This window comes from Oryctolagus cuniculus, chromosome 1 (assembly GCF_051225735.1).
Source record: "Oryctolagus cuniculus isolate XC-2025 breed Fujian yellow rabbit chromosome 1, ASM5122573v1, whole genome shotgun sequence".
In the NCBI taxonomy this organism is placed as follows: Eukaryota; Metazoa; Chordata; class Mammalia; order Lagomorpha; family Leporidae; genus Oryctolagus; species Oryctolagus cuniculus.
In genome coordinates, this window is record NC_142867.1 from 214,273,483 (window position 1) to 214,297,644 (window position 24,162).

The following is a 24,162-nucleotide window of genomic DNA, read 5'->3' on the forward strand; positions in this document are numbered from 1 at the left end:
AAAATTGCTCTTTACTTTCTATTTTATTATTTGCTAGTAGTTAGTCCTCATAAGCAATGCAGGAAGACAGCAATGGATTCAGAGGTGGACCGGTGTCATTAAGTTATCATTAAACAGAGATGTGGTAGGGTGAGATACTACTTTGTACAATGATATAATCTGGTAGCAGGGAGACACTGAAGGTAACCATGGGACAGGTGTTTTCTTTGCTCTGGCTGAGGCAGATAGGTCATATTTCTATAACTATTTTCTCTACCTATATTTATACTTAGAAATATCGGCAAGTTATATTTCTAAATCTACAATGTGGATGTTTTTCTAACAACACAGTTGGCTCTCAGATGTGTTTTTCAAAAATCAGGAAGTGGGAAGAGGCACTGTGCTAATTTAAAGCACTTTTAGTTGTGTCTTATGTTTCTTTTATAAAAACTTATATGTCATATCTTTTCTATCTTTCTGCCCTTGGAAGTTGAAAATATTGTCTTATTTGAAACATAAGACACTGAAGCCCAGTGCTGTGGTGCAGTGGGTGGTACTGCTGCCTGCAACCCTGGCATCCCACATTGGAGCTCTGGTTCAACTCCCAACTGCTCCATTTCCGATACAGCTCCCTGCCAATGCAGCTGGGAAGGCAGCAGAAGATGGCCAAGTACTTGGCTCCTGCCACCCACGTGGGAAGAGTCTGATGGAGCTCCAGGCTCCTGGGCCTTGCCTTGGATGTTTCAGCCATTTGGGGAGTAAACCAGCAGATGGGAAATCTTTTTTTCTCTGCCTCTCTCACACTCTGCCTTTCAAATAAACGAAATAAACACTTTTTTTAAAAAAAAGAAAAATAATGCACTTATAGAAGATATTTAAGGGGCCGGTGCTGTGGCTCAGCAGATTAACGCCCTGGCCTGAAGCACTGGCATCCCACATGGGCGCCGGTTCTAGTCCTGGCTGCTCCTCTTCCTTTCCAGCTCTCTGCTGTGGCCTGAGATAGCAGTAGAGGATGGCTCAAGTCCTTGGGCCCCTGCACCTGCGTGGGAGACACGGAAGAAGCTCCTGGCTCCTGGCTTCGGATCAGAGCAGTTCTGGCCATTGCAGCCAACTGGGGAGTGAACCATCAGATGGAAGACCTCTCTCTCTCTCTGCCTCTCCTCTCTCTCTGTAACTCTGACTTTCAAATAAATAAATAAATCTTTTAACAAAAGAAGATATTTAAATTACAAAACTGAAATGAGAATTTCCAGGTATACACGGATTAGTTACCTGCACAGTTTTTACCATCTCCTGTGTAGGGTGGGATGCATGAGCACAGGTAGGATCCATTTGTGTTCAGGCAAGAAGCGTGCTCACTACAGTCTGATCCAACGGCACACTCATCCACATCTAATGTGAACACAGATAACAAAAATTACAGTTGATTCATTTTCTTTGTGTATCAAACATTTATTTTTACATTGAAGTCATTACATATCACTCAATGTATAACATTTATATGCATTTAAATGTGTTTATTTGAGGAGGAAGAAGGAAGGGAGGGAAAAGGTTAGGTAGGGAGATGAGAGAGAGAGAGAGAGATGAGAGATGAGAGTGTACTTTGTTCTGCTAGTTCACTCCATAAATGCCCTCAGTGGCTGGAGTGGGTTAGGGATGAATTTGAGAGCTGGAAATTCAATCCAGATCTTTCATGTGGGTGGCAGAAACCCCCCCACAGAGCCATCACTGCTGCTTCCCCGGGGTGTGCACCAAGAGGAAGATGGAGTTAGGAGCTGGAGTGAGGTATCAAATGTTGGCACCAATATGATATGTGGGGATCTTAACCGCTAGGTTTAATGCCTAGTTCATGTAATATAGTTTAATAAATTTAAATATAGTAGTCAAAATTACACTGCAGATTTATAACAGTATCATTTCCCTAGATTATGGGTGGGCAAGTGAAAGGAGAGGGATAGATATGGTCTTTATTTATTTATTTATTTTTTTGACAGGCAGAGTGGACTGTGTGAGAGAGAGAGAGAGAGACAGAGAGAAAGGTCTTCCTTTGCCATTGGTTCACCCTCCAGTGGCCGTCGCGGCCGGCGCACCTGCTGATCCGATGGCAGGAGCCAGGTACTTCTCCTGGTCTCCCATGGAGTGCAGGGCCCAAGCACTTGGGCCATCCTTCACTGCACTCCCGGGCCACAGCAGAGAGCTGGCCTGGAAGAGGGGCAACCGGGACAGAATCCGGCGCCCCGACCGGGACTAGAACCTGGTGTGCCGGCGCTGCAAGGCAGAGGATTAGCCTAGTGAGCTGCAGTGCCGGCCTAGATATAGTCTTAATCCTGAGCCTGAGAAAAATTTAAAACATTTTTGGCATCTCTGTGGACAGCTTCATCATCACTATGGCTTGTGCAGAACTTACTGAGATGAGATGAAGTTAGCAAAAGAATGTCATGTGAGCCCCAGGAAGTTTGAGTGAGTGTTTCTCACAGAGCCAGGATAAACTCATGCAATAATCGCCAACACTGATCTCACCAAGACACGACGGTGAAATGCCATTCCAGCTCCCATTGTCTGTGCAGAACATTCTTGAATCACCCAACAGATAGTAGCCATTATTGCACTGGTAGGTTACTGTGCTGCCAGCATAGAAGTCCTCAGCTGAGTACAAGCCATTCTCCAAAGCGGGTGGCACCCCACAGCTAATGCCTGCGATGTGACCAGGGAGAACACAACCACATTAGGAGAAAAATGCTTGAAGGGCTTTTTATTTCTAGTAAGCAAGTGGAGTAGTCCAGTGAGGCATGAAATTTTTCATTGCACTCAAACATGGGGTGGAGAATGCTTCAGGGGTGGTAGCAGGCTGTGGTCACAGGTGTGTCTTCAGCCTCTAGCATGCTGTCTGGCTCATAGTAGGCATGTAGTCAGATTCATTGAAAAGACACTTACGGAGGTCCTACTTCCTGCTAGACACTGACCTACGTGCTGGAGTTACGGCAGCGAACCACAGACAAAATTCTTGCCATGTAGAGCTTTCTACTGAGTGGAGTAGATAGACAAGAAACAGATAAATCTGTGCTGTGGCAACACATAAGAGATACAGTTCGCTATCTAAAACAACCCCCTTCCCTTGGTGTTTCTCTACCCTGCTTTGCTTTTCTTCATAGGCTTCTAATCCTTATTTTTATTATTAACTATAAAAATATTACATTTATTTTTCTGACTCTTCCACTAGCATATAAACTCTATAGTAACAGGTATCTCTTTTTCCAACAGTGATATCTCCAGAACTTAGGTTAGTGCCTTGCACCTAGTAGGTATTTTAAACATTATTGAATTAATAAATTAAATGGATAGGTCCAACTTGAGTGATCTCTCCCTGATTGCTCACTCAGCACTGGCCCAGCTCCCTTTGGTCTGGGTCTTGTGGGACCTGGGGGCCTTGTTGACACATGATGGCTTTGGGTCTTCATCACCCACCACTCTTGGTGCTCAGCACAGGTGATTAAACCAAGGAAGGATCTGATGAATGTTTGCTACTGTGAATGATTGCTCTTTTGTTTAGCATTCCTGAACGGTGCTCTATGGCACCAATGCTTTTCAAGAGCCACTGAGACGAGTTCACCAAAGGCAGCTCACGTTCGCAGTGAGGGAGGGGTTGCGTCCACTGTCCTTGGTTCAGACAGTACTGCACAGGATTCCCGACCATCTGGAAGCCCGGATCACAGAACAGACTGATCTTGGAGCCTGGTTTTAAATCCGCTGATGCAGATCGCAGATGAGGCACGGATCCTTCTAAAGGTGGACAATCTGGGGGCCAAGAACACACGTGCAGAGCTTGTCAGCAGCACAGCAATTGTATCACCAAGCCAAGGCTTCAAATCCTATTTGGAACCAGAATGTGAGAGCCACTCTAATCGTATGAAAACAAGTTAACATAGGAGCAGCCAAATTATTAGTAAAAATCATCCGAGTCAACAAACAACTTTCCCTCTTTCAACAGAAGTCTGCTGGCTATCTCTTTAAAGGCAGAAATGGTGCTTGAGGAATATTAATGAAGGGTTGTTGACAGGCAATCAGAGGCCCCTTCCTGGCCCATTTTCATCAACTCATTAGGATACATTGGATTTCATGAGACAGTGATCAGTCAGAGTTTGACGATTCGGCGTGCTGACTGACACATTCACAGCTTTCCTTCTGGATTACTTGTTCCTAGACAGCTGCTAGGCAGTGCAGAACCGAAAGAATACCCATCTGAGGCAGGAGCACAGAGACCCTCCCGTTCCTTGCACCCTAACTCCCTATCATACTTAACCTTTGTCCAAATTCTCTCCTCCCCCAATTAACTCCACCTTGTAGAATGTATTTTAGGATTAAAAATATTCTTTGGATGAATGTAGAGTAAACATGAAATGCTAGCTTAAGAGCAGACTGGCAGGGACACAGGATTTGACAAGAGAGAGGTTTGAATGGTCTCCTTTTGTGAGAAAGCCCAGGGTAGTTAGGACACGTCAGGGTCTGTGGAAGAAGGAAGCTCTCACCGGAACAGAATCTGCTCCTGGAATCGATCTTCACTTTGCCCACAATGCCCGGCAAGAAGTCAGGCCAGGCTAACACGTTTCCTCTGCTGAGGTCCTCAGGGCAGGAGGTAGCCAAAGATTTCACCTGGGAGTTTAAAAGCACACCTTTACATAAACCTTACTTGTTCTACTAAGATGGAGTTATTATATCATACTTTAGTCCTATTGAACACATGAGAAGATTTGGGGGGTGGGGAATGAAGGGAAGCAGGCTCTTGCATTGTATGATTTCAGAGGCAATAGGAAAATTCTCTTCTTTCTCTCTCTCCTCAGCCTCTGTCATTGCCTCTTCCAAATATGACTCCCACTGGACTCATTATTGCCTGAAATTCTATGCATAGAATTTATTTTCTGAATCTTAGCAGGGGTTAAGAGGTTGTAAGGTGCCCCCTCTTCATTCCATGTCCTTGACCTCTTACCCAGGGCTGAGGGAACTAAGGTTTCAAGAATTTCCACCACTGTAATGAAAGAATGAATAATTAAAATAGCCTTTCTCATGGGCCAAACAGTGCTATGGATGTGTATGCAGAATTTCATTCGATCCCATCAAAATTCCACTATGTAGTATCATCTATCTTTTATAGATAAGAAAACTGAAGCTTAGAGAGATAGATTAACATGTCTGAAACCATCACAGCGAGTTCATGGTGGAATTAGAATTTCAGCTCCAGCTCTGTGATTTTACATTGCTTTTAGCCAACAGCTTATCTGTTCCTCTCAACATATGATCTTGTGCCTTGTGTTTCTGCAACCTCACTCAGATTTGAAATATTATTCTCTGTGATTCGTTATAGTTGTGAAATTATAAGGTTTGAATCATTCCCTGTAGAATTTTGGAATATCACACGTAACTAAAAAAATGAGCACTGAAAAATGATGCAGACAACTTCTGCTTTAGTCTAAGACCACAGCATCAGGTGGCACTGGCGATGAATTCCGATAACCAAGAGCTTACAACAAGAGACGGCATCATTAGGCTGTTCACAGTTTTACTGGGTTTGTACCTTTGCATCTCATTACTGTCATACACGGAAAAGGGGATTGACCTGCTGTGGAGACAGGACATAGTCCCAGAGGTTGAGCTGGCTTATGGAGCCCACGAAAGACTCAGCTGGGCTGAATCCTTCTCCTTTTTTGTCTTGCTCTTGCCCAAGAACTAATGCACCACCACCTAGAGAGAGAAACAGAAAAAAGGAGGAAAACTCACCCGAGAATCTGTTATTTCCTAAACACTAACTTAATGAAAGCATGGCCAGTATACAGGTTTGAAAGAAAAGTATTGAAAATGTACACTATGTAAATGTATTGCACATTTTTGTCAATAAGGACAAAGGTATCATTTTATAGAACAAAAATGGTTAGCTAGGCTTTAGAATGTTATATTAGATTTACAGATATGAAACTATAAAAATCACATGTAATACATATATGCATAACGATATGAGATGCTAGCAAAACAGATAAGCAGCTAAGCCCCCTTTCCCTCCTTCCTTCTAGGAAGTCACCCTCACGGCGGGCTAGCAGGAGCCGTGCTCCACGTTGCTCATTTCTCAGGTTACAAGGCTGTCATTCCCACCACCAATTCCAGGAAACCTTCCAAAGCTGCCAGGGGCCTTCCCATTCCCAAACCCCAAGGGAACACCAGTTTTCATCTCTCTCTGCTTTCTTTTTTTTAATATTTAAAAAAAATTTTATTATAAGTTATACATGCTTCATGTATTTCATATATACACATTTAGGAACATAGTGACATCCCCCCCCATCTTCCCTCCCACCCACACTGCAACCTTTCCCCCTCCTCCCTCTCCCATTCCCACTCTTAATTTTTACAAAGATCTATTTTCAGTTTACTTAATGATCGTATAGTTAACCCTACACTAAGTAAAAGATTTCAACAAATAGTATGAAGGAAAAAAGAAACAGTGCTCCTCAATGGAATTTTAAAGAGTTATTTATTTATTTGAGAAGCAGAGTTACAGACAGAAGGAGAGAGAGAGAGAGAGAGAGAGAGAGAGAGAGAGTCTTCATTCCCCTCTCGTGACTGCTCTGTAGAACCTACCGACTGATTCTACTCAAGAGCCCCTCCCTGGGTTGGTGGTCACAGTTTGCTCTTTCGATTTATTGTGCTTCCTTCTCTAGTCTGCTTTGTGTCCTAAAGTTTGTTTCCTGTTAGCTGCACCACCTGGCTTCTGTGTCCCCCAGCTTCTGTTGGCTTGGCCAATGGAAAGACTAGTACTCATGTAAGAAAGGGGGGTGAGAAGCAAGTTTAGTCTCTGAGGGCCCCTCCTGCCAGGTGACAAAGGAAGTGTGACTGCTTCCATCCAGCTAATGCCATGACTCCCACTGGGTGATTCCTCTTCCTCAGGACAGGTTTGGCTAAATTCTGGCAGCAACTCCTACCCCTCGTCACTTCAGTCTCTTACCATGCAACTTACTGTTGTCGCTGCTCAAGTGGGTTTCACTCTCACAATACTTGGAACAATTAATTAATTAATTAAGCAATAACTTAATAATAATAACTGGATACTTGCTACATAAACGTTCATTCAGATCATCGATTATTTCCTTTAAATTGCTTTATTTCCTTTAAATTGTGGTGGCTGAATCGATGGTTGCATACATGGGCTTCTCTAAGGCTTTTGATAGAAGTCTCTAATGTTGCCAGGAGGGAGACATCAGTTCTCCTGCCTGACAGCCTCTGTATGTGTCCACATGCTGAATCCTTGCTCATTTTATTCCAGCACTAAAAACAATTTTGTCAATTAAATATAAAGTGGTACCTGACACATAGGTTTAGTACATGTATCCCACATAGACCTCACACTCATACCTAAAGCCAAACACTGAATCCTTTTGCCACTGACAAGACAGAATTCTTCTCTGAGCTAACAGACACTAAACCTGGTCTCCCAACGGAAGCCAGTCAGTCACATCTATGGTATGAACCGTGTCCCTCCCAAATTCCTATGCTTAAACCCTACCCTATCCCTCACCCTGACACTGTGATGGTATTTAAGCAGAAATCAGGTTTGTATGAGATTATCAGGCTATGAGTCTTGTGATGGGATTAAGGCACTTATAAAAAGCGACACTAGAGGGCGTGCTCTTCCCCCTTTGCCATAGGAGGACACTGAGAAGGCATCGGCCAAGAACAGCCCACACCAGAAACCCATCATCCTGGCACTTGAATCTTGGACTTCCAGCCTCCAGAACTGTGAGAAAATAAACTCCTGCCACTTTTGCCACCTACTCTATGGTACATTTTAATGACAACCCAAACAGGCTAGGATAGCCCGAAAGATTGTCAAGTACACTGTTGTGTTATTTACGGTCCTTAATTCACCTTGTCAGCCAACCATCTCCTTAGGTAGTTACGGTAAGAGTTTTCAGGTTTTATTTTCCTGCTCCTTTAATCCACTTTTCATTCTTCCCCAAGAGGCTTAACTTTCATAAGATATACATGTTCCTTCCTTAATCGTAAGAGAAGTATATTTTTATGATGAAAAGGTTATCAAAGAAAAAGCAATAAGAAATCACCTGTGATCTCACAGAGCCGGAAAGAGACACAAAAGGAAACCACCACCCTACCTCACCTGGTGATGTCACTTCCTGTAGAAGTACTGCCAGTGTTCCCCTACTCAAAGTGTGCACTCCTTGAATGGACTGAACAAGTTCATGACAGCCCGTTCCCAGCTTGTATTTCAGTTTCTTTCTCTATCACATCTTTCTTTCTTTCTCTTTCCTATACTCTGTGCTACAGCTGCAGGGAGCTGAAAACACTTCTTCCTCACACAAAACCCATTCACACTCTCTGCCCCTGCACGCAGGGCACCTAGATCTCCTTCCCCATGCTCCTGCCCAGCCCACTCGGTTTCTCTCTTTGAGACACAGGCTGGCTAAACCCAGCGGATGTTCGTGGAGCTATTAATGATGTGTGGTCTGCAATATCAGACCCTAGACTTATGCCAACAAAAAAGCACAGCTAATAGTTTCCCTGCCTCTGAGAGATGGTAAATCCAGAGGAAAACAGACACACGTACTGTCTAAGATAGCGTGGCTGGTGCAACAAAGGAGGTGTGAAGAATGATAGAAGAACTGAAAGGAAAGGTTCAGGAAGCGAGGGCAGAGGTCAGAAAAAGCGGTCAGTCCTGGCCCTTGAGAGCTGAGCATTCGTCTCACATAAAAGGAAGACAGAGTTTCTAGGCAAAGGTGTGAGTAAAACTCAGGAAAGCATTAAACATCAAGGTGAACATGGTAGATGCTGAAGGTGTCCACCCACAGCTCCCGGGTACCCTTCATCGCTTCCAAGTGATTCCGTTTCCAAAGGCCCGGCTCCTGATCCCTGTGGACAGGGATGACACTGTTGTCCCTGAGGATCCATGCAGGACTGGGTCCAAGACCCCCTGAGCTGCTCAAGTCCCTGTATGCAATGGCATGGTTTTTGCATGGAACCTATTCACATCCTGCTTTGCACACGGGACCATCCCCAGATTACTTCTAATACCTAATATAACGTAAATGCTGAATGAGCAGTTGTTTGACGATAGCGTTTCAGGAGTAATGACAACAAACAATTTGTACCTGTGCAGTATGGATGCAACTGCTTTACTGCATATTTTTTAACCTTGGTTGGTTGACTCTATGGGTGTGGATGCCATGGGTATGGAGGACTGGCTATGTAATAATCCAAGCAGAAAAGGCACAAGGGGCAGTGAAAAAGGTGCAGCCCACCAGTCATAGGAGTGAGACTTTGGAAATGTGATTTGAGGGGGTCATTTTGACTTTTTTGGGCCTCTGTTTCCTCTAAAAGGGTAATAACTATCTTCTATTAAGTTCATGTGACTGTGGTGACACAAACACTGGGTAAATCTATGTGAAAGTGTTACTTGTTTTAAAAGGTCATTTTTTTTAATCCAGGTACCATTTTTTTTTTTTTAAAAGAAACAACTGTCTTTAGTCCTTCTGTAGATGGATCCAGATGGGGCAAATTCATTGCCGTGCTGGAAACCCTGGGTCACACAATGATTCTGCATTTCTTCAAACTAAAGGTCTCTGAATGTTTCAAAGTATTTTTAGAAAAAAGGTTAAGTTCTGTATTGTTAAAAATTAAAAAGCTAGGAGGCTAGAAGAAAGGAATTGAATGTCTTCCCCATAAAGACATGATAACTATTTGAAGAGATCTATATGTCTACACTGAGTTGGACATTGCACAATGTGTACATGTATCAGAACATTTCAGGACACCCTATAAATACATATAATTTTTATGTGTTAATTAAAAACAAAGCTAAGATAAAAGGCATAAAAGACAGACGGCTATTACCAATTGTTTAGCCAGTATATTGATAAAGCAAAATTGAAAAAGTCGCTAAAACAGACAAACAAACAAACAAACAGCATCAGGTAGTCTCCTCCTTGGAAGTCAGCTTAGTAAGCCCTGGTGAGTTCAGCACAATTCTTGATAGTCTTTGTAATAGATCCTCAAAGGCATGTGTTGCACAGAGTCACACAACTCACCAGAGAAGAAGCCTCCAACATCTCGCAGTCTGGATAATCAGGAATAGTCAACAAGAAAACCACTGACCTTTGTGTAAAATCAAGGACAACCAGGCAGCAAACACAATGTCCTTTTAAGCACTACCTCCTCTAGAACCTAACAGAATTTTTCTCATTTTCCTAAGACACTACCTGGTATGGCCCAACCAACAGAAAGGCCAGCACCACTGTCAGATAATTTTCCATCAATGTAGACTTTCCAGGCTCCATCGACACTTGTCCAAGTGACTGCAATGTGATGCCAACTGCCATCATTCACGGAGGGACAGTTTGTTATCTTTTCCATGCCATTCACATAAAGAACCCAGCTGTGAAGAGAAACATGCCAGGGAATAGAGTCATTAGTCCTATGTTGCAATCCTTTCTGTGGGGCATGCAACTAATTCTTTTTTTTTTTTTTTTTTTGGTTTGTGGGCAAAGTACTTTGTGTAAACACATTCATCTTTTTGATCCTATTGACCAAACTGCTTAGAAGCAGATTTGATTTACTAATTACACTTTATTGTAGCCCATTGGAAATTAGTTTGTGTTTCTTAAACACTGAGGGGCAAGAAAACATCTTAGGAGAAGCCAAGAGAATTGCGCAATTTGAGACCATTCACCAACTGGCTATTTTGGAGAGAGTGGCTCAAGAATGGAAAAGGCAGGAGTTGTTTAAGTGTCAGACTGGTAGCCTTCCCCTGGAATGTATATTTCCTAGGACCAAGAACAAACTTCAGATGTCTCAGAGAAAATGAGTTTTTCTCATGGTTGCTGTCATGGTCTGAATACTTGTGTTCCCTCCAAACTTGTATGTTGGACACCCAAGCACTCATGTCATGGTATTAGGAGGTGTAGCCTCTAGGATGTGATTAGATCATGAAGATGGCGCCCTCAGGAGTGGAATTAGTGCCTTTATAAAGGAGTTTCCAGAGAGACTTCTCTCCCTTCACCAGGTGAGTACACAGGCAGATGGTGCTACCTGTGGATCAGAGTGTAAATACTCACCAATCACCAAATCTGCCAACCCCTGAATCTTAAATGTCCCAGTTTCAAGAACTGTGAGAAATATATTTATATTGTTTATAAACTACCAAGTCTATGGTATTTTGACTAAGATCATTGCCAAAACAGTCACATGGTGGACAAAGTATATTAATTCAATGATAAGATTAATGGAACCCAAACAAGGATGGCCAACCAAATTGAAGTTTCCAATAACCATCCCACTTAGGGACATGACAACTATGAGAAGCAACTTAAAGTGAACATTCAAAAGCAAATGGAGAAAAGACATAGGAAAGGTTTATATGGAAGATAAAAATTCATTAAATATGCTTCTCAGTATCTTCTTGCACCCTATTCAAGTGTTATGAAAAAATATTTTTACAACACTGATTCTTTTCTGTATTTCTCCTCCCTATCCAAAGGAGGAGTTTTGCAAACTTTTGGACTTTCTAAAAGCTGCAGTCTACTTCTGTTGGAGGATGGGTGATCTCTACTAGAATAGCAAGAGTCCCTTGGATTGAGGACAGAAAAGGGCTCAGTGGCTCTCTGGGGCTGGCAACCTACTCATTAGTGGACCAAAAAATTGAGTGGAGCTGAGAGAAAAAGGCCAGATGGCGCACTAGACTCTATACAGATCGAAGGCATAAGCTTGCAGCCTTGCCAAGGACTCCACAAGTGGAAAACAGCAGAGATCTTACAGGGACCACAAAGGCCAAGGTAGTGGGCAATGTTCAATGATGGACATCCCATCCAAGTCTGTGGTTCTTTAGTAAAACTCTGGGTGTAAGTCAGGCTGACTTTCCTGACAGCACAGTGGAACTAATTGGTCCTGATGAAATGAAAAAGTGTGACCTTGCAGACTGAGCCTCTCGACTGATCCATCCTCAATACACCTATCTCCCATGGATCAATCACATCACTGAAATCACTTAACCATTGGAGGTCCTACTTTGTGAAGGAAGAGCATCAGGTTTAGGGTCAGAGTTTGAAACTTAGACCTACTACTCCAGGGTGTGAGATTTGTGGCAAATCATTGAATCTTGGTGAAACTCTATTTTACTACCTATACAATGGGCACTAGTTCCTTGAGTCATTGTGTAGAACAATGAATACATATGCAAGTACCTAGTAGACAGCAAAACACAATACATGCATGAAGTGTTATCACTAAAACGTTGCTTTCTCATAGAACTTGTACAGGTGTTCTATTTGATTATTGTCAACCTGCTGTCCTGCTGCAGTACCTGTCCCCATGTTCGCCCATGCCCCACCCCCACTGTCAGCTTTAACTTGGTCCCAGGGTAAGGTCCTAAGCATAGCCTGCCTGGAACTTCCACTTACCCATTGTAATCAGTCAGGAGGAAGGTATTGTCACTGCCATTCTCAAGTGCATAGGAGATTGGTGTTCCATACTTGATGGTGTCAGAGGAGTTCATCCAGAACGTGCAGGTTATGGCATGGAGAGATGGAAGCACACCATCTAACATGACGTAGTCATAGATGCCAGAAACTTCAAAATCCAGGTTAAAACCCGTAGACTGTTCTACAAAGAATAAGAGAAGTAAGTGTGCAGACTGGGGCACTTGCAAGGCACTTCCAGTGGTCCATGTAAGCAGCAGGTAAACAGTGCTGTTGTCAGAGAAGCTTGTTTCAGCAAATCTGATTATTTACCTGAGAAACAGTTTGAAAATTAAATGCATGGTATTTAGAAAACACATGGCTCAGTCTCTCAAACAATCTGTGAGTATATAAGATAGGAAAAGTACTTGATAGTGAAAGGAAGCATAGAAATAGGGAATGTGGTTGGAAGGAGAAATGGAATTGGGGGTTTTATTAAAGCTGGGCAATAGCAAACCATGCCTGTTTACTGAGAATGACTCAGTGGAGAGGAAATGATTGATGTGGTAGGAGAGAAGAGAGGGTAACTGCAAAGGCAACACCTTGTCCATCCTCAGGGCACTGGCTCTTTCCTATATGCCAAGCAACTTGGCTCTGCCCCAAACTTGCAAACCCCGCTCAGAAAAACAAAGTCCTAAAGGCAGAAGACGCCAGTGTCCTGAGAAAGCAGTGTAGCCTCAGTTCTTAATTCTCAAACAAGTCCATGGACTCTAACCTCTTAAGTCAAGTAGCTTATTGACTGGTATCGCGGCTCACTAGGCTAATTCTCCACTTGCAGTGCTGGCACCCCGGGTTCTAGTCCTGGTTGGGGCACCGGTTCTGTCCCGGTTGCTCCTCTTCCAGTCCAGCTCTGCTCCTGGTTTTGGATCGGCCGGCTGCAATGCATCAGCCGTAGCGGCCACTTGGTGGGTGAACCAACGGAAAAAGGAAGACCTTTCTCTCTGTCTCTCTCTCTCTCACTGTCTAATTCTGCATGTCAAAAAAAAAAGGTCAAGTGGTTTATCACAGTGTCCTTTTTTTTTGGATAGATAGAGTTAGACAGTGAGAGAGAGAGACAGAGAGAAAGGTCTTCCTTCCATTGGTTCACCCCCTAAATGGCCGCCACAGCCAGAGCTATGCCGATCCAAAGCCAGGAGCCAGGTGCTTCCTCCTGGTCTCCCATGCAGGTGCAGGGCCCAAGCACTTGGGCCATCCTCCACTGTCCTCCTGGGCCACAGCAGAGAGCTGGACTGGAAGAGAAGCAACCGGGACTAGAACCCAGCACCCATATGGGATGCCGGTGCCGCAGGTGGAGGATTAGCCAAGTGAGACATGGCACTGGCCCCACACAGTGTTCTTTCTAAACATTATAGATTGTGGAGAGTTAGGCTCAATTTAATTTTCTGCATTTCGCCCTACCATTCCTAAACTTCAATTTCTTCATTTGTGCTAAAAGGGATAATAATCATAGTATCTAGCTTATTGAATGGCTATGAAGATTTAATAAGCTCAAAGTTATTAAGCATATTTTTTGGAATATAGGCAGTACATGGTGCAGGTAGAAATCAATACTGTTATGATATTACTATTTTTGTATTGCTATTAACAGCATTGAGTTCAGGGGCAGATGTTTGATGCAGCAGTTAAGATGCTGCTTGGGATGCATCCCATATCGAGGTGCCTGGGTTTGAGTCCTGCCTCTGCTTCAGATTACCGCTTTCTGCTAATGCACATCCCAAGAGAATGATGATAGCTACAGTACCTCTATCTCTGCTACCCATGTGGAAGACTGGGATTGAGTTCCTGGCTCCTGGCCTCAGCCTGGCCCAGTTCTGGCTCTTACAGACATTTGAGGAGTGAACCAGTGGAGATTCTCTCTTTCTCTCCATCTCTTTCTCTCTCTCCCTCCCTTTCTACCTCCCTCCCTCCATCACTTTCACATGAAATGCAAATAAGTGAATAAAATAAAGTTTACAAAATCACATTGAGTTCATATATACCTGTTTCACACCTGCTGCCTGAAAATCCTGGCCGGCATTTACAACTATATGAGTTTAATTCATCCACACAGGTGGCCTGATTTCTGCATGGGTTAGACTGGCATTCATTGATGTTTGATTCACAGTGTGGCCCTGTGAAACCAACTGCACACTGGCACCTGAAAGAAAACAACATGTGGTAACTACTAGAAAAGCTGAGAAAAAGCATTAAAAAGTTTTTCGGTTATGATAAACTTGTCCCCAAAGACTCAGAATTGAGCTGTTGAAACCCATTTCCTACATCAAAGCAGTACTTTGATAATAGTTACTTTTTTCAGTTTACATGATTAAACCTACTTGACAACATGTATGAGTTTTAGAAATGTGGGAGTAAAAAATAAAGTAGAAAGTAGTTCTGGTCCATGTGAAATATTCACACATGTATTTCTAGGAAAATATAATAATTGGTAATATAAGTATTTCTATAAATACACATATTGGGAAGCTATAAATAATTCAGATGAAGGGGCTGGCATGCATAGCTGGTTAAGCCTCCACCTGTGATGCCAGCATCCCATATGGATGCAGATACTTGTCCAGACTGCTCCACTTCTGATCCAGCTCCCTGTTAACATGCCTGGGAAAGCGGTGGAAGATGGCTCATGTACTTGGGGTACTGTACCCACATGGGAGACCCAGATGAAACTCTTAGCTTTGGCTTGGCTCAGCCCTGACTGTTACAGCTGAACCAGCATATGGGAGTATGTGCTTGCGCCCCCTCTCCCCCCATCAACACTGCCTTTCAAATAAATAAATCTTTAAAACAGTTAAGATTTTGTTCTAAAGTCTTTCTATACATTAAATTAATCTTTGTAGCAGCAGAGCACTATTAGTTTTATTCCCATTTTTGAGATGAGTTAAAGCTGTGGCTTGGAAAATTTAAGTAATTTGTCTAAGTCCTATTATTACTCAGTGGTACAGTAGGATTTTGAACTCAGTCTAAATACTTGTCTTTAATCACTATGGCATACAGGCTCTGTGGTATGCTCATAAATATGGCATATATGTCTGATAATGCCAAATGCTGACAAAGGTATTATGAAATAGGAAATCTCATACACTGAGTGGAACTATAATTTGTCAGTCTCAAGAGATGTTCATTTTGTATTCGCAGAGTCTGCATATCCATTTCTTATTGTTTACTCACAGAGTTTACTGTACAAGGCATAAAAGGACCCATGCAACAAACGCTCACAGCAGCAACAGTCTAAATGTCTATGACAAGGAAAATGGGAAAATAAATCATGCTGGAATTATGTAATGAAACACTAAGCAAGAATTGAAATGAATAAACCAGAGTCAAATGTATTCTCCTTGATAATACCTGAAAACATAGTGTTGAGTTAAAAAATGGCAAAGGATATGTGTAGTATGATGCCAGTTATGTAACATGTAAAACTATATATACATATATATATATATATTGTTCTTAGAGTTATATATATGGTAAAAGATAAAAATCTAAAAGATCTACACTAATTTTATGACAGTGGTTCCCATAAGGGAAAAGGATGTGTGTTTGTGTGTGTGTGCACGTGTTGGAAGAAGTTCAACCTTATCTTTAGAATCATCTCTTCATAACAAAAGATATACATCAAATATGGCAAAATATTGAGTTTTGAAAGCAAAATGATGAGTCATGTTTTTATTATTCTTTGTATGGCTGAAATATTTTGTGATTAAAGGCAATCTGTCCGATCAATACTGATTAATATTACCATTACTAGCACATTCATGTCAAAGTTCTTTGACATTGACCTAAAGGTCACAATATGAATAAATGATGTTTAGGGGGCTTACAGGGAAATCTTAGTGGTAACTGTCCTCAATCCAATCTATGCTGGGTTTCTGCACTTGAGGGTAAATCTCTTTCAGCTAGAGTTTTCCATTCATCTTTATTCTCCCACATTTGATATCAACAGCACACTGCCATATCCTTGACTATAAAATTGGTTCACTCTGCCAACATCCTACCTTCCTTCCAAATTAGGAGAGTTTACCTTCACCTCCCTCTCATTAGGATTTAGACACATTTAATATTCGTTCATTGTTTTTAACTTGAGAGAATCTGGAACTCATGTTCATCTGGAAATTTCTCATTGCATGTTATATGCAATAAGCCCAAAAATGCAGAGCATCCAGGAGCAGCTGTGGCTACATTGATCAGACCTCACTTCCACAGGGAGGGTGAAAGTCTCATGGGCAGCACTGCCCATTCTATTTCTCCTGGAGAGTGTGCTGGCTATTTACGGTACACTTTTGAGACTGAACCAGAGGCTGGAAGATGCTGCAATTAGGGTAGAGGTGGGATTATTTTCTTTTGGGTTTCCCTTTCACGAACTTATAAAACCAGCAACATCTTGAGGACATTAGAGATTGCTGAGGTTTTTCAAGCAATCACATTCTGTCTTCTATATTGCAGGGGCACTGTCTTCTGTACTTCCCTGCAGGGGTAGCGAATAGGATAGGGAAGAATGATAAAGTGACAGGAGGGACAGGTCTTGAAGTTGTATTCTACTGGCACCCTTAGCTTTTATTACTATTGCATGTTAGATTTCTTGTGAACCAAGGGTTATTAAGCTAAAAAAAAGTTTGAAAAGCATGGACATAGACTGTAGATGGACACTGTGACAGTATGACTGCACAATCTATTTAAGTTTTACTTGGTGTGAAAGCTTCAGCTAAAACATTAAACACTTAAGAATACAGGTTTTGATTAGCACCACTGTATTTGCTTTTTTAGAATTGTATTTCCTTTCACCTATTATGACTTTGCAAGGGTAAAACAGGTGTTCACAAACTGAGCAGTGCATCAGAATCTTTGGGAAGCATCACTGTAACGGGTTGCCAGATTCAAAGGCTTAGTGAAGCAGAAACTCAAGGAAAGGGTACATACCATGGTAGCTTTTTGTTGGGTCAGCATTTGAGAATGGCTGGCTGGGACTTGAAGCAATACTCCATAAAGGTTGTGGGATAACCGAGAAATTAAGAAATTAGAAGCAGGGAAATGAATCTTAGTCTTATACCTGAAGCTGTTGGCACCATCCTTACAAGTAGCTCCATTTTGGCATGGCTGGCTGAGACACTCATCAATATTTTTTTCACACCAGGTACCCAAAAATCCAGGTGGACATTTGCACAAGAACGCTCCAACCTGGTCTTCACAGACTGCATTATTTAAGCAGGGACTTGACTGGCATTCGTTGACTTCTGTTTCACAGTGCAGGCCTGGAGGAGGAATAGGAAGAAAAGAGCTCAAATGATTAGCCCCCTGCAAAAACTGTGCTCAAAGTGTTGACCTTTTGGAGGAAATTGCTTCTAAAGGATTGGAATGGAGGCTGTAGAGCTACTGCCTATCAAACTGGTTTGAGATCCATTTGTAGTGAGCTCTTATAAGTCATTTTAGGACTCAGCTTTTTTGATAACTTGATTTTTAAAAAATCTCACTTCTTTCTGAAACTAAGATTAGTAATAGCTAATTGAGCCATTCCATTTTCCCAAGGTGGGCATTTGGCCTAGTGGTGAAGGTGGCACTTGGGACACCTGCGTCTCTTATTTGGAGTCCCCAGGCTTGAGTTCCAGTTCTGCTCCTGACTCTAGCTTCCTCAAAATGCATGCCCTGGAAGGCAGCAGGTGATGGTCCAGGTAATTGTGTCCATGCCCCCTGCATGGGAGACATGGATTGTTTCAGGCTCTGGCTTTGGCTTGGTCTAGCCTCAGCTGTTTTGTCCATGAGGAGAATGAACCAACAGATGAAGGATCTCTCTTTCCATCTCTTGCTCTCTGTGTCTCTACCTTTCAAATAAATTATAAATAATTTTTTTTCAAAATGTTCTCTGCAGCAAAATTTAATTAATTGATTAATTTATTTTACTTCTTTTCTACACTGGGCATTTTCTTTCTTGGACTTCCTCATTATCAATTATGTACACATTTTGTCACATATGTACACATATGGTCTTTCACCATTTGTAAATATCATTTGCACAATTTTTTTCCAATTTCTTCTTGAAATTTGTCTTAACACAAATACAATCACACACACACACACACACACACAACTGAACTGTTTGAAAATAAACTGCAGACTTGATACCCTTCTACTCCAAATACTTTAACATGTATTCCCCCCAAAATGAGGACTTTGTCTCATATTATCAAAGAACAGTCACAAAATTCACAAATAACATTAATTAATATTATGTTAGTAAAAGTACCAGTTTATGGTGCATTACAGGACTCTAAGTGCCTTACCTATGTATCCTTTGATACATGTGCAGTGATAGCCAGCCAAGCCATCAACACAGGTTCCTTTATTTAAACAAGGACTGGAGCTGCACTCATTTATATTTTCTTCACATTGTTGACCTGCAAAGAATCACAGAATCTGAGAGCTGGGGAAAACTCGAGAGGACTTTTAAGAACTTTCAAGCAAGTGGTTCAGGTGCAAGAATAGAGCCATTGGAAATCACAGCTAACAAGTTTCTGAAAAATTTTGGCCTTTGGCAGATATATTGAAATAAAATGTTTTCTTTTCTTTTTCTAAATAGAATTTTTTCTAGCAAGAAGCAACATTTTTAGCATGCAATGGAAAATGGCAAGTATGAATACCTGCCCATGTGTGTTAGTTAAAATGATAGGTGAAATTGTGTTTACTTTTTTTCTCATATTATTTGTTTTCTACTTGATCACCCTTTGTTGAGTTAATTCCTTTTGTAGTTAGTTAAAATGTTCACAAAAAATAACTGGAGAAATATACTGAATAAATAAAATAACTTGTTTTGTTCTGAAAATTGGGAACACAGCCAAACTTCCGTGCGGTTGTCCTAGGTTCTGTGTGAACATAATTTGAGATTAACTGATGTCACTCAAATCTTTCATTTTACAGACCTAAGAACTGAATCCAAAGAAATCTGTAAGGTTACTGAGGACAAGCATAGAAACAAACCTACAATGATATATCTTCAAATTCAAGTACACAGATACAGACTCTTTGAGATGATAAAGTTTAAATTAAGATGCTTAAATTTATAAGTCATAGAATTATGTAACACATGCATAATATCTTTGCAAATTAACAACATGAAATGTGCTAAAATGTCACCAATAAAAGTTAGTTTTTGTGAACAGTAAATCTAACATAAAATTTTAGGTTTCATATAGACCATAAGGAACATTATTTTTGCTTTTTCATAGAAAATGCATACAATAAATCTAAAACCTAGCAAATAGCATAATACATCCAATGTCTAGTAAATATATATTTACATATATAAAATCTTAGATCTATTTGGCTGATAGCATGTGCCTGTCATTCTGGTCACATGTTTTCACTAGTATTCAACTCTAGGTGCCATTAATTTGAGTCATGAAATTTTAGATAAAGAAATGTGTGGTAGCGTTGCACCATTATCACACTGTATGTGAAAATATAACCACAGGCACAGAGTGGGAGAGAATGTGGAAGAGAAACTAGAAACTGGAAGCGGTTTTATTGGCAGATGCACCTGTTGAGCACACACCTTGTGTGGTGGTGAGGAGTGTGCAGCTGAGCAGTTCCTCAGTTGACAGCAGAGCCCGTGTGCATCTTGGAATATCAACTGAGTATGATTCATTTTAATATATTTGTGGCATGTTTTATAAACTTCAAGTAATTTCATACTGACACATTGGTATCTTAATTTCCTTACATAACAGCAGAGTGAAAACAAAACTGCACATACATATTCTTAGAAATTTGCCACTTCAATACATTGTTATTTGAGATTAACTGATGTCAACAATATACATTGTTACATATACAATGTATAAACAACAATATACATTGTTCTGTAGCCACATCTTCAAAATACATTTCAAATTTATCTTGGTGATGAGATCTGAATGATGCCAAGTTCATGTTGAAAGGCGGACTGTCCCCCTTACCTGTGTAACCTGCTGGGCACTCACAAATGAATTCCCCAATTCTGTCTTTACAAATTCCATTGTTGAGGCAGGGCAGTGAGCTGCACTCGTCAATGTCTGTTTCACACTTTAAACCTAAAATGCAAACGAAACATTGAAGGATAAGGAAAGAGAGGGCATAGCAGAAACAGAACTATGACCTTCTAAAGAAAGTTATCTCAGTGATCTTAATTAATGGGCAGGTACTTTTAAAGACAAGGGGCAACATTTGCTAAGTGCTGAAACTACCTCCTTCTAAACAGATTTATGATATCTTTACAAGAGCATACAAAGGCTAGCAAAAGATTCCAAATTAGAAACAGGAAAGGACAAAGAGAAATGCTTAAGTATAAAATGGAGCCAGGAATTCCATTAATTCCCAAGTGGAAAAATACAAAGTACATATACTTGCTATCAAGGTCTTCTGGCTAAGGGCTGGAGGTGGGGCTAAGTCCTGCCAGATCCACCCAGTGCCAGGATTCCCAGGGTGGGCTACATCTTCCCATAGGATACACACAGGCTAGCTACAGGCCAGCTTGCACTGCTAGAAACCCACACTCTTCCTCTAGACCAAGGGGTCTTCATACATGATTTCTGGACCACTAGTATCGGTATACCTGGGAATGTAATAGAAACGCAAATTCTCAGGCCATACACCGGACCTACTGAATCAGAAATTCTGGGTCTGAGGTCCAGCAATCTCTGTGTTAAAAGCTTTTTTAGTGGGTAAAGCTGCCACCTGCAACATTGGCTAGTTAGTGGTGCTAGTTAGTGTCCTGACTACTCCACTTCCCATCTAGCTCCCTGTTAATGGCCTGGACTAAGAGCCTGGGCCCAAGTACCCAGGTGGGAGACCTGGAAAAAACTCCTGGCTTGTGGCTTCAGCCTGACTCAGCCCTGCTGTTGCAGTCACTTGGAGAGTGAACCAGCAGATGGAATACCTTCTCTCTCTGTCTCTCTCTTTCTCTTTCTGTGTGTGTGTGTGCGTTTATATGTGTGTGTGTCTGCAAGCCTGACTTTAAAATAAATAAATAAATCTTTTAAAAAAGGTTTCCAGTTGATTCAAATGCACATTAATGATTGAAAACCACTGTTCTGTATCATGCCATCTCTCCACCATCACTCATTTGTAAATCTCATACAAGATCCATCATTTCTTAGGAATGTTAGAAGAAACATTTTTATGAAAATTTACACAGGCCAACTGCAATAAGTGGGAATACCAATATTCTTGCTAGCTCTTAGCTATATTTTGTTTTCTGATTTTCTTTTTGCATATTTTGTGGTGAATTATTTTACTTAAATACTATTTTTCTCATTAAAAACTTTAAAGTGGTTATAAAATGTTAAAAAACCACAAAAAACCATCCAGAAGAAAACAAAATTATTTTAAATTCATTGCAATATTAAGGTATAATTCATTTATCCTTAGGAATTATGTTTCTGGACTCAACTGGAATGTGAACCAAACTGAGGGAAACATAATTCCTACACAATCAAGTCCAAAGTCATTGTTTTTCTAAGTACAGTTTCCAGAAAGAAAGAAAGCAACAAATCATAGCTATTCATAAGAGCATCCACTTGTGGTAGCACATGAGAGAAATTCAGAGTTCATGTGAAAATGTTTATGCTGGAAAATGTGTTCCATGTTCAGTGTCTTACATTTAACTTGTATTAGAATGAAACCTCGAACATGGTGCTTGGAACTACATTTCAGTCTAAATTATGAGTTGTGAAGTGAGTTTCTCATGCAGAAGATGATTCTTTATTCTTCCCCCAACTGTAAAAACCTCACTTGTGGGATCTGTATACCTTTTTTATTTATTAGTTTATCTTGTGCAACCAAAGATTTTTTTTGCATTAATATGGTTTAGTATACCTTACAAGCTTTGTCTTAAATATCCTGAAAATTGATTTGCAAGTCATATTGAGCTCATTTGAAAAGTATATCAAAATTTTCATTCCTCTATCATACCTGTATATCCAGGTGGACAGAGGCAAATATAACCACGCCCAAGTTGTTGGCAGGTTCCACTATTGTGGCAAGGGTTTAAGAAGCATTCATGGAAAACCTACCAGTGGCAGAAAAGAAATCCATTAGAGACAAAACACTCTCTTCATTTAAAGCAGTCTTGTGAGTCAAAAGGTTGTACCCTTAGACAGTGGGATCCTGTCTCCAGGTGAGTACAGTAAAGTTAATTGGACTGCTGCTTGAATAATATTGGTACCTGCCATATATATATAGGCACAAACAATGTTATTCTTGATCAATGTTCTGGCAAACCCAAGCAGTGCTTTTAAATGCTGGCTATGGATTAGAATCCATTTTACAAGTTTGAAAAATATACTATGGCCAGGGCCCAAAACAAGGGCAGCTAACTCAGAACCTCTGGGGATGAAGTCTGGACATTATTATTTTAAAATGTTGGCCAGGTTTGAGAGTCTCTGTTTCTGGGATTCTTTCAAATTTTTACATTCATTAGGCTGAGTTTCAAATTTGACTTATAAAGTCGAACAAATCATTATGATTGAACTAAGCTGTAGAAAGTTGAAATAACAAGGCCGGCGCCGCGGCTCACTAGGCTAATCCTCCGCCTAGCGGCGCCGGCACACCGGGTTCTAGTCCCGGTCGGGGCACCGGATTCTGTCCCGGTTGCCCCTCTTCCAGGCCAGCTCTCTGCTGTGGCCAGGGAGTGCAGTGGAGGATGGCCTAGGTGCTTGGGCCCTGCACCCCATGGGAGACCAGGAAAAGCACCTGGCTCCTGGCTCCTGCCATCGGATCAGCGTGGTGTGCCGGCCGCAGCGTGCTGGCCGCGGCGGCCATTGGAGGGTGAACCAACGGCAAAGGAAGACCTTTCTCTCTGTCTCTGTCTCTCACTGTCCACTCTGCCTGTCAAAAAAAAAAAAAAAGTTGAAATAACAAATATAATCTCATTATCCTGTTTTTTAACTACAACTAGTTGATTTACAAGTTGTCCTTACATCAGTCTTCTGAATAAACCGCCATTTAAAACCAAAGGAATTGACTGCTCTATTCAAACTCTATTATAATTAATCTATTAGACTCATAAGCAGTTCTTATATGGTTGGTTTTGACCAGTTTATATAGTATTCTATTATTTTATATTTTTTACATTTTATATTTTCATACTCATATATTCAATGATTTGCTGAATTGAAATGGAAGGAACCAAAATAAATCTTAGATGATTTTTACTATAATGATATACTTTTTGTAACTGCTATAAGAAATCTATTATAATATTCATAGGAGGAAGACTGGGATTTCCACACTGTCCTTTAAAATGAAATACTTCATTTTGACAGTACATGACTTGCTATTTTTTTTACTGTTTGAATACTAGTTTTACCATTAATTTGCATAGTACAACACATTAAGGACAGAGGTCCTACATAGGGAGCTAGTGCACAGTGACTCCTATTGTTGATTTAACAATTGACACTCTTATTTATGATGCCAGTAATCACCTGAGGCTCTTGTCATGAGCTACCAATGCTATGGAAGCCTCTTGAGTTCACAAAATCCAAACTTATTTAGACAAGGCCATAATCAAAGTGGAAGTTCTCTCCTTCCTTCAGAGAAAGTTACTTCCTTCTTTGACGGCCCCTTCTTTCCACTGGGCTCTCACTGACAGAGATCTTTCATTTAGGGTTGTTGTTGGTTTTTTTTTTTTTTTTTTTTTTTTTTTTTTGCC

The 24,162-nt window shown here is 41.0% G+C and overlaps 1 protein-coding gene across 1 annotated transcript in view; it reads right to left on the reverse strand.

The window, feature by feature from the left end:
- SVEP1 (sushi, von Willebrand factor type A, EGF and pentraxin domain containing 1) overlaps nucleotides 1-24,162 on the reverse strand; it is a 210,656-nt gene that overhangs the window by 55,637 nt on the left and 130,857 nt on the right. The window contains exons 21-32 of the mRNA XM_002708072.6: nucleotides 22,422-22,518; nucleotides 20,429-20,542; nucleotides 18,758-18,871; nucleotides 17,530-17,731; nucleotides 14,465-14,622; nucleotides 12,429-12,630; nucleotides 10,233-10,408; nucleotides 5,591-5,715; nucleotides 4,506-4,629; nucleotides 3,604-3,774; nucleotides 2,500-2,673; nucleotides 1,252-1,371 (exon numbers count right to left, since the gene is read on the reverse strand). Of these exons, the coding sequence (XP_002708118.4) occupies nucleotides 1,252-1,371; nucleotides 2,500-2,673; nucleotides 3,604-3,774; nucleotides 4,506-4,629; nucleotides 5,591-5,715; nucleotides 10,233-10,408; nucleotides 12,429-12,630; nucleotides 14,465-14,622; nucleotides 17,530-17,731; nucleotides 18,758-18,871; nucleotides 20,429-20,542; nucleotides 22,422-22,518 (1,777 nt within the window). The remainder of the gene's footprint in view (nucleotides 1-1,251; nucleotides 1,372-2,499; nucleotides 2,674-3,603; nucleotides 3,775-4,505; nucleotides 4,630-5,590; nucleotides 5,716-10,232; nucleotides 10,409-12,428; nucleotides 12,631-14,464; nucleotides 14,623-17,529; nucleotides 17,732-18,757; nucleotides 18,872-20,428; nucleotides 20,543-22,421; nucleotides 22,519-24,162) is intronic.